The following is an 11,488-nucleotide window of genomic DNA, read 5'->3' as shown; positions in this document are numbered from 1 at the left end:
CATCTTAAAGTTATGAAGTCGCAACACTAATGCTGAAAAGGTTAATTAATTTTTTAACACTTCAGTATAAAGCACACACAATGACTTCATCATTCTGCCCACAACTGTTGTTTGCATACACATGTATGTAGATCAGTTTAATTTAAATGAAATAGATAAGTTACAAACAGTGCAAGTCTACTGATGGCCTGTACCAAAGTTTGTTATGGCCTAAAAGTCAATCAACCTGTTACCATTAAAATAGTCCCCCCGCCCCAAAAAATAAAAATTAAAAAAAATACTGCCTGACATCCTGGTTAGTTAGTTAGCTAGCTTTACTTCCCTTTATCTTGGTGTAGATGTAAGGAAGAATAGACAGCCTGCTAAATGTGTTTACAATAACGAGCAAAATATGAACATACCCTCCCTTGCAGGTGCAGAAGGCTGACAAAATGCAGCTCCTTAGGTCCATGTCCACACTTGTCATTACAATCCACTGTGAATAAAATTTTGCACCAGTCACTGGGTTCTTGGCTTCACTTTGCTTTTGACAGCAACATAGCCATCTGTTGGGGGCTCTGATGGCAGTGATGGGATGCCTAACCCTACCACATAATTATCCATCTCTCATCATCTGGAATCCTTCTGATTTACGGTAATCCCGCACACTGGCAACAGACGCATTTGATGCACTGAGCTGGTACGTGCACACATCAAACTCAGAAAAGTCAGGTAGAATGTTTATGTTGGTACTTCCTGACAAGAAACCAGGATTCTGCAGAGCTCTGAACATTGCGTCGTCGTGGGTTTTCTGGACCGGCTAAATCGCGCAGTTTCAAGCCGATCACTTCGGCTCGATCCTCGATCAGCGCCTCGGAATCGATGGGCAACTTGATTTCAAATGCTTTCTGCACTAAATCGGACAGTTCATGCTTGCGGTAATCGCTAAACGTGACGCCTCTTTCACGCAAGAACGACTGTGACTCGCTCACAGATACAGATACAGATGGTAGGATTTCACTTCGCTGACGCCATTGTTTGGCCCAAACAAGGGAAACTACTCTCATAGGTCAGTTTCCACCAAAAAGACGGGAGTTTATGCATACGCCCTATTGTTGATGGGTACTTAAAATTTGTGACAAAAGAATTTAAACGTTCAAATGACTTACCACCCCCCTCTGATATGTCAGTTGCGAGTGTGTCAGTATGTGTTTGTGTGTGTGTATGTGTGTGTGTGTGTGTGTGTTTGTGTATGTGTGTGTGTGTGTGTGTCATTAGTGTATGTGTGTGTACGTGTGTGTGTCACAGTGTGTGTGTGTGTGTGTGCGTGCGTGTGTGTGTGTGTGCCGTGTGGGCGGGTGTGTGTCTGTGTGTGTGTGCCCGTGTGTGTGTGGTCACGTTGTGTGTGTGTGTGTGTGTGTGTGTGTGTCACGTGTGTGTGGTGTGTGTGTCAGCCGTGTCAGTGTGTGTCGATCAGTGTGTGTGATCTAGGCCAGGGTGGACTCCGGCCCAGGTTCCTGCCAGTGGGTTCCGGAAGTCCACCCACCCCCCTTACTGACTCCACAAATGTACCTTTTGCCTTTTTCTCTCTGCGAATGTATGTATTCATTTGCTAATTTGTTCGTTTGTTTGTTCGTTCGTTCGTTTGTTCGTTCGTTTGTTCGTTGGTTCGTTCGTTCGTTCGTTCGTTCGTTCGTTCAACAGTCCGTCCGACAGTCCTTCAGTACGTCCGTCAGTCCGTCCGTCCGTCAGTCAATCCGTTCTTCCTTCACTGAGTCCGTATCAATAAATTCCTCTTGTGCAGGGCCGAACTACAGGAGAGAGAGAGAGAGAGGGGGGGGGGGGGATGTTCCTGTTGGTGGGACACCCCCCCCCACCCACCCTGGCCTAACCGTAAACCTCCTCCAAACGTTTGACAAATGCTCTGAAAATGCGCCAGTTTGCACATACTGTTTATTGTTTGCTTGTTTATTTGTTTGTTTGTTTGTTTGCTTGTTTGTTTGTTTGCTCGTTCGTTCGTTCGTTCGTTCGTTCGTTCGTTCTTTCGTTCATTCGTGGGTTGGTTCGTTCGCTCTTTCGTTCCTTCGTTGTTTCCTTCGTTCATTCGTTCCTTCGTCCTTTTAGTCCGTCCGTATGTCCGTCCGTACGTCCGTCCGACAGTCTGTCGGTCAGTCCATCAGTCCGTCCGTCAGTCCGTCCGTCCTTCAGTCTGTATCAAAAGATTGCTCTTGTGCAGAGGGTTGAAGGAATACCCTGCAGGACCGGATCAGGAGGGGTTACCCGTAACACCCCCCCCCCCCCCCCACCCTCCCCCCACCCCCTGTCCATCGGTCTGCCCCTCAATCAGTCTGCCCGTTGGTCCGTCCGTCAGTCTGTCCGTCAGTCCGTCCGTCCGTCCGTCCGTCAATTCGTCCGTCCGTCCGTCCGTCCGTCCGTCCGTCCGTCCGTCCGTCCGTCCGTCCGTTCTTTGGTTCATTTGTTCTTTCGTTCGGTCGTTCTTTCCTTTGTTCGTTTCATTGCTTATTTATTAGCACACATCATTGTCAACTAGTGAATATCCTGAACAAGGCGGTGCGTGAGAATATCTTCTTGTTTGTTAGGATAAAATAACATCAGTTTGCTCTGAAACAAAACACACACAAATTCCGCTGCTTGAGCATCGTTTCAGTCTAACCGAAGTGAAGGTATACCTCATCTTCAGAAGGAGAATAAGCGACAGCATGCTCTTCTACCATATAACATGTCACGTGAGGTCGTTCAGACCGGAGTGGAGGTATATCTCCGAGGGATCAGGGTATACTTTCAACCCGATGCACAAGCGTAGTTTATTGATACCCTTAGTTCGGTCGTACCGGTGTGTAATACCTCCTCTCTCTCTCTCTCTCTCTCTCTCTCTCTCTCTCTCTCTCTCTCTCTCTCTCTCTCTCTCTCTCTCTCTCTCTCTCTCTCTCTCTCTCTCTCTCTCTCTCTCTCTCTCTCTCTCTCTCTCTCTCTCTCTCTCTCTCTCTCTCTCTCTCTCTCTCTCTCTCTCTCTCTCTCTCTCTCTCTCTCTCTCTCTCTCTCTCTCTCTCTCTCTCTCTCTCTCTCTCTGTGTTAGGAAACGCTACCGTTGCTGAACTTTGGTTCAGTTTTGTGTGTTGCATGTAGTTGACTTATTATTTTGTACTTTGTGGGAAAGTACCGATATTATATTTTGTAAACACAATATTTATGTTTGGACGAGAATGCAGGTGAACTTTCTAGTCCTGTCAAAACAAGTTGTTTACCACGTTGTTTTGAGTCGTGGGTTCGTGGCGTTCGCTCGGATTAAGTGCGTCGGCGCTTTTGAAGTACGTCACAGAGAATGTCACTATTCTAGTCCATGGACAGTTCATCTAATTTTAGTTGTATCATGTTCGGTCTGGAATATTCTCGAGATTGAGTAAACTATTTACTATATATAGGCCAGCGCGATTTGTATGTTAAAAAGCTTCTACTTTGAGTTCTGCTACGATGTGCAGTTGTATGTATGGAATGCTAAATAAATCCTCGAACTCAATTTGACGAGTTGTTTTCTGCTTCTGCGAAGACGGGCGACGTAGAATAAAAGAACATAACAATACGACGTTTGAGAACTTGTGGCAATCTCAAGTGTCGTGTAACACACACACACACACTCTCTCTCTCTCTCTCTCTCTCTCTCTCTCTCTCTCTCTCTCTCTCTCTCTCTCTCTCTCTCTCTCTCTCTCTCTCTCTCTCTCTCTCTCTCTCTCTCTCTCTCTCTACACTCTACTCTTAACACTCTACACTCTACTCTCGATTCTCTCTCTCTCTCTCTCTCTCTCTCTCTCTCTCTCTCTCTCTCTCTCTCTCTCTCTCTCTCTCTCTCTCTCTCTCTCTCTCTCTCTGCACTCTACTCTTAACACTCTACTCTCGATTCTCTCTCTCTCTCTCTCTCTGTCTCTGTCTCTGTCTCTACTCTCTACTCTCTACACTCTACACTCTACTCTCGACTCTCTCGACTCTCTCTCTCTCGACTCTCCCTCCCTCCCCTTCCCATATCCTCCCCCCTCCCATCCTCTCCCTTCCTGTTCATCAAGATCTGCTTTACTAGTTAATCTTCTTCCGTCATATACAACGTATCGCAATGGGTGTGAAAGGTAGCCGATCCAATATAGCACGTTTTCATAAAACGAGCGCTGTCACATTCAACAAGCTTGCATGCGCACTTTTCGTCCCAGATTACGAAAATATTGCATACAAATTGGGCATACTCTTCCTCTTTCAAATTCAGCCTTGTGTACAAACCCTGATTCAGTGCCAGACAGAGTCTAGCATACAAACGAGACGAGCAGGACAAAATCACAGCTAATTTCTTTCTATTTCGGTCCCGCCCCAAACAAAAGCATTGACTTTACGACTGTTCGGGGATAGAGTTTGTCGACACTCGTGTCGCCATTTCTCTCCAACACAGCTAATAACATCTCGTCATGACAAAATCATCGCTGCAGAGTAACGCCGTCGTTAAACCTTATCCCGGCCATTAGCGGAGCGGAATCAATACAGAATTTGCAAGATCCGTAATCCTGCTAAATGAAGAGCTATTCAGAGACGGGGAGAGGACAGAGACAAAAGGCAGTTGCCTCCATCGATCTTTTGGTTCAAGGATATTTTTGTTGTAAAAAGCAAGAGTCAAAGACTACCAAACACACATTGTTTGTTTTTTCTAAAAGGAGATTTATCCCATTCCCCATCAAGACTTCCTCTCAATAAAAGCTGGAGCTCCCCCGAAAGCGGCGTATGGTTGCCTGAATGGCGGGGTAAAAACGGTCATACACGTAAAAAAAAAAACACTCGTGCAAAAACATGAGTGAACGTGGGAGTTTCAGCCCATGAACGAAGAAGAAGAAGAAAAGCTGGAGCTACAATTTACAACCGAGCAAACTAAAAACAAATTGATTGTGCTATAAAAAAAAAACCACGCTTTTTATTTCAAAATATTTGTTAAAATACAGCCAGATGATTGGGAGAACGTTGCTGAAGTCAGACCTTCCTGCCGGGAAAGCTAATCGAAATTATGCATTACGAGTTCATACTACGAATGACTGAAAGCACGCAAGAAAGAAAGAAAGGACACAGCACCGAGCCAATCCCTCGTCAGAAAAAAGGCCTAGTAACTATACAGGCGACTCCAGATGAAGATTTGTGAGTCGATTGTAGGAACAGCGAGATAAAATCGACAACGTACGGCTGGCAGAACAACAAGACCTTTATTTGTAATGTGTGTCGGTACTGAAAAGTAGGCCTGACTCAATAAGGACCGACCGGCAAACAAAAAGCCTAGTACGTTAATCTGATGCTCTGAGAGTGCGCATTGTCGTAAAGGCGAGTTAGACGAAAAGGAAAACAAAATCTATTTTCCAAATAATGGTTTTTTTTAAACCACAACAATAATCACACATACTTGAAGACGGAAAACACACGGAGGAGATTCTACTCTCCCAACGCCTCCACTCCTCACGTGGACAGTTTTGGTTCAGACAGTCATACACAGTCCTTCTCAAGCAAAGCCGAAGGGAGTTGTTTATAGTCTCTCAAAAACTAAACGTGTGTGTGTGTGTGTGTGTGTGTGTGTGTGTGTGTGTGTGTGTGTGTGTGTGTGTGTGTGTGTGTGTGTGTGTGTGTGTGTGTGTGCGTCTCTCTCTCTCTCTCTCTCTCTCTCTCTCTCTCTCTCTCTCTCTCTCTCTCTCAACCTCAACTTAAACAACAGCTTTTATTTAATAAATCAGTTTTCATGCACAAGATCCTACATGACCAAGCACCCGAATATCTAACTCACTTGTTTCAATCAACACCTTCTCGGTATTCCACTTTCAAGCATAATCTGGCCTGCCCGAAGCCACGCATTGACATATTTAAAACTAGTCTTTCATACTCGGGAGCTTATGTCTGGAACTCCCTACCTACATGCTTAAAATCGACCAGTAACCTTAAAACATTCAAAACACATCTGCAAAAATACATTCAAACATCACTTTAATGTAATGTGCCTGGTTGCTCAAACGTATGTGTGCCTTTTATCCTTCTGAAAATGTGCATGTATGTGTCTTGCGTCAACTTGGTGTGATAAGAATACATTCTCGTGTATTACTCCTTCTAGTATCTAAGATAGTATTACTGCATTTTATATTGGCATGGTGATTCCTTCATAATCTAAGATGGTATATATTAGGTCATGAACGGTTTTTTTTTTTTTAATTTTATTTTATTTTATTTTATTTTATTTTATTTTATTTTTTTTTAAACTTTGCTACCTGATCCTTTATTTGGTTAGTGTGTCGTGTTATGTTGGCTTGCCTTATAAGTTAGTTGATCTTCTGTGTGTGTGTGCGTGTGCGTGTGCGTGTATATATATGTGTGTGTGTGTGTTCTGATAATGTATGGTTGTATATCTGTATATCACATGTCGATAAAAAATGATCTTATTCTTATATTACTATTATTGCGTGTGTCTGCGTTTCATCATAAAAAGTTTGTTCCTATGTATTCCCATTTCGATTATAACCATTTTGCTTAGATCAGGACTAGCTGTAAGAAAGGTCCTACGGACCTAATGCTATCTTTCCTGTAATAAAGTTCAATGTTTCAAGTTCAATGTTTCAATGTTTCTCTCTCTCTCCCTCTCTCTCTCTCGGAAATACAGATTTTGTGTCTCTCACTCCCTTCCCACACACACGCGCACACACACACACACACACAAACCCTCCCTCCCTTTCGATTCAACACACTCACGTGATAAGTGCCAGTGCAGATGAGGTCGTAGAGCCGCTCCCGGGTACCATTGAAGGGGGGATAACCCCCCAGGAGGATGAAGAGCAGCACCCCCGCCCCCCACATGTCCACGGCACAGCCATAGGGTTTGCGCTGGATCACCTCTGGCGCCATGTACTGCGGAGTCCCCACACGACCTGAAATACAATAGAGAAAAAAACACGTTTATAAGACCCCCAAATTAAGACTCCCTCCCATTTAAGACCATGTTTTCTCAGATATTGTGATGATAACCTGTGTCAAGTGTCCCTGATATAAAGACTCCCCTTCTTCAAGACCTGATGTTCTGTAAGTCTTGGACGTTCAAGAGATTCGTGACAAACACTACAGTGCAGAAACTCGGAAGGTTTTATTCCAGGATGTTCCCCCTGACAAGATGTTTAACTGGTTAAAAGAGATGAAGACTTTTAACGAGACGTGACGTACACACCATGTCAACGTCATGACGTTTTACAACCTTCTGTTTACAGCGATAGACCTGACTGTAGATATAGTTTCAAGCATGGAGGTTACCATGTCAACTGAAAAAGGAAACAGACTTGCATCGATCTCCAATAGCGTTAACTGCTGAGGAGACAATAAAGAATAATAACCACCAAGCTAAAATACAGGTAGATAAGTGTTGATAACCTCTGAAATACAGGTAGATATGTGTTGATAACCTCTGAAATACAGGTAGATAAGTGTTGACAACCTGTGTCAACTTGCCCCCATTCTGAGACTCCCCCCTTTTTACAGCCTCATTTCCTCAGATTTCCGGAGGTGTTAAAATGGGGGATCCACCACGTTACACTAGTACACAGCTGTGGTCAGTATGTTGGTTTAAAGGCACAGTACGCCTCCCGTAAACCATCACAGACACTGTCAGGCTTTTACACACAGTACAAACACCCTTTCATTTACACACTCACCGCTTTTGAACATCCTAGGTGCCCTACGTAAAGAGCGAGCAATTTTCAAAGAATCAATTTTGCGGATTGTCTGATAACAAAATCGGACGGTGCGTTTTGGCGCTAGACCTAACTTTTAACATCTAAATAATAAATTAACAGCTTGTTACACAAACATTCTTAAACCATAAAAGAACTCTTTTTTCATCAAGACAAGATCAGTACAATTCGAAGTTTTGAAAGTTTGAAAAAAGAAAAGCCCGGAAGCAGGCTCACACAAGGTCGTGCTTCTCGTAGCAGACGACGGTAATGCCTATCGCCAGTTCCTCTGAACAGTCAAAAGCCATCGCCAGAGTTGTGTGAATCACAGCCGTTTGGTGCGTTTTGATTCGAGGTACATAATAACGTGCTATTGCAGTTAAGCTTACAGCGAGTCGCATTGGAAATCACAAACTGACGACTACATTGTGAAAAATGTCTTTGATGACGTCATATCCGGCCTTTTGTAAAAGTTGAGGCGGCACTGTCACACCCTCATTTTTCAATCAAATTGATTGAAATTTTTGTAAAGCAATCTTCGACGAAGGCCGGACTTCGGTATTGCATTTCAGCTTGGTGGCTTAAAAATTAATTAATGACTTTGGTCATTAAAAATCTGAAAATTGTAATTTTTTTTATATTAAACGATCCAAATTTACGTTCATCTTATTCTACATCATTTCCAGATTCCAGAAAACATATAAATATGTTATATTTGGATTAAAAACAAGCTCTAAAAATTAAAAATCTCCAAACAAACACATTATTTATCAGTTCTCAAAATCTCTGAGGGTGATCGTCGTTGAGAAGACTTGGAGGCGACAATAAAATATATATCACTACAAACGATATACAGCTTCACTTGCAGTATATCGAAACTATTAAAAAATTATATGTACACCTCAACTGGATCCAAAATAAAACACTAATGCTAAACATATAACGTCACATATTATCACAACTAAGGTCCCTTGAATCAAAGCAGACAGCTGTATAAGATTTTTTGATTTTTTTTATAAAACATATTGCTAAAAACCAAAACCAAAATTGAAAACAAAAAGTGCGCCACCAGAGGTATCTTCTTCTTCTTCTGCGTTCGTGGGCTGAAACTCCCACGTACACTACGTGTTTTTTGCACGAGTGGAATTTTACGTGTATGACCGTTTTTACCCCGCCATTTAGGCAGCCATACGCCGCTTTCGGGGAAAGCATGCTGGGTATTTTTGTGTTTCTATAACCCACCGAACTCTGACATGGATTACAGGATCTTTTTCGTGCGCACTTGGTCTTGTGCTTGCGTGTACACACGGGGGTGTTCGGACACCGAGGAGAGTCTGCACACAAAGTTGACTCAGAGAAATAAATCTCTCGCCGAACGTGGGGACGAACTCACGCTGACAGCGGCCAACTGGATACAAATCCAGCGCGCTACCGACTGAGCTATATCCCCGCCCTACCAGAGGTATAATTCGTCTACTTTGGTTTTCGTGTTGGTGTTAACTTAATTTCAAAATGTATAAATTCTAACTGCACCCCCTCTAACACCTCGTGCCTAAAATTCGATTGAATAAAAAAATTAAATTTAAAAATAAATAGAAATGAGAAAATGTTAAGGATGAAATTAGATGTTAGTGCATGCATGGCAGATACCGTCTCATCTGATCAGAATCAGCATAGAAAACTAGAAGAAGAAAAACCAAACAGTACACGGATAAAAACAGTTAGCACGAAAGTAAAATCATTAAAAGCTGTCCAAAAAAAAAACCAATACAAAAATGCAAATGCTGAACCAAAAAAAACAAAAAACGGAAAGTTACATGGTTTGCATGTAATGCTTTTACAAGAACGCACATACACAGACGCATATACACAGACATAGACACACAGACATAGACACACAGACATAGACACGCAGACACATGCACGCACACAAACACACACACACACACACACGCACGCACGCACACACACACACACACACACACACAAAACTATCAAAGAGTATGCAAATCATATCTCACAGCCACTGCCCTAGTGGTGGCAGAAACTTGCGGTGTGAATATTGAACGAAATGTCACTCTGAAATATAATACCGTCATACTGCCCTTGTTATCCTGCTCAACGCGACCACTACCTCACTATTCTGCATGGCTTGTCGATTTCACTGCCTTTGCCACGAGCGGTGGACTGACGAAACTACGAGTATGTGGTCTTGGTGAAAAAAGCAGTGCGTTCAGTTTCATTCTGTGAGTTCCACAGCTTGACTAAATGTTGTTATTTCGCCTTACGCGACTTGTTTTTTTATTGAAGAAGAAAATATTTTTCTTCTGAACTGAATCAGGATAAAAACTTCTCAAACTCAGTTCATGAATTATTTAGTTTTCAAATCGTAGCGTAGAAATAAAAATGTCTCCCCTTTTATGGGTCTTCAGATACTTAAGTCCATCGCAATAATGTAATTAGGGCATACAGATATTTATTAAAAAAAGTTTTAAAAAGGTTAGATATAAAGTGTTTCCTCTCACCAACTTGTGAGTGCTGTAGTGATTACGATTTTAGTCATGCACAAATTAAAAATACTACAAGATTAAAACAAAATAGCAGGGTGAAAGCAACAACAAAGTAATTATTTGTTTCAAAAGGAAGAAAAAGCGAGTGAGCACCAACAAGACTTTCCATCTTACCAACAATATCTTCTCGAAAATCAACCAGGGGTTCAACCCCCAAATGCTCCGTAATGTCTGCAAGTGCAAATACATTCAACACAAAAATACACTAAGCCACAACAACAATGCATCACAACAAACACTAGATATTACACCATGCATGCCATCAGCCACTGGCACATTGCAAATATCGAAAAGACCAAACTTTAAAAAATTAAAAAAATCAAAAAATACATTCGTGGCAAAATGAACAACAGCAACATGGGCAAGACATTAGTGTATTTTTCTTATTTTTCTTCAAGCCAAGAGTACATACAACATTTTTCTCGCTTCAAGCTGTTTTTTCCGTCCAAACTGTACACATGCACAAGCAAATGCACGGCTAATGCACATCCACCAAGTCTCAGCCAAACAAACACACCGATGCGATGTCGTGAAAACATTCTTTCTTTCTTTATTTGGTGTTTAACGTCGTTTTCAACAGTTCAAGGTTATATCGCGACGGGGAAAGGGGGGGGGGATGGGATAGAGCCACTTGTTAATTGTTTCTTGTTTACAAAAGCACTAATCAAAAAATTGCCGTGAAAACATACACACAAACCAAACCTAGCACTACGAAGAATTTGATTGTCAGATTATTTGGAGAATTTGAGTTTTCATGTAACTCCAGCGACATACCGTCAATTTCGGTCAAAGGCGTTGACACGAAATCATAATTGAACACAGTAATAAACCAAAATGCTAAAACTGACGAAAGAGTAGGGGGTTGGAGTAGGGGGTTGGAGTAGGGGGTTGGGGTAGGGGGAAAGAGTAGGGGGTTAGGGTAGGGGATTGGGGTAGGGGATCGAAGGGCTAACAATGTTGTACCAACACATACCTCCAGTGATGAAGCCGTCAGGGGGGATCTGCGTAGCCACCCCGAATCCCCCCAGCTTGACCGGCGCCGAGTTCTCCTTGGACGCCAGCAGGACGCAGTGCGGCTTGAGGTCCCGGTGTACGATACCGTTCGTGTGGCAGTAGCGCAACGCCTCCAGGATCTGGCGCATGTAGTGGCTGAAACAAAACAATATGATCGTCAGCATTTTTGTAACACACGTGTGTGTG

At 42.7% G+C, this 11,488-nt stretch overlaps 1 protein-coding gene across 1 annotated transcript; it reads right to left on the bottom strand.

Moving 5' to 3' along the window:
* Nucleotides 1-6,750: 6,750 nt before the first annotated feature.
* On the bottom strand, nucleotides 6,751-11,437 carry LOC138956499 (peripheral plasma membrane protein CASK-like; the record flags this gene model as incomplete). The annotated part of the gene is made up of 3 exons (XM_070327841.1): nucleotides 6,751-6,926; nucleotides 10,403-10,459; nucleotides 11,262-11,437. Coding segments are annotated over 3 exons (409 nt in total), but the record flags the coding sequence as incomplete, so codon positions are not given.
* Between the last annotated feature and the right edge of the window lie 51 nt (nucleotides 11,438-11,488).

This window comes from Littorina saxatilis, unplaced genomic scaffold, assembly GCF_037325665.1.
Source record: "Littorina saxatilis isolate snail1 unplaced genomic scaffold, US_GU_Lsax_2.0 scaffold_3006, whole genome shotgun sequence".
In the NCBI taxonomy this organism is placed as follows: Eukaryota; Metazoa; Mollusca; class Gastropoda; order Littorinimorpha; family Littorinidae; genus Littorina; species Littorina saxatilis.
This window is presented reverse-complemented; position numbering and strand designations above follow the sequence as displayed.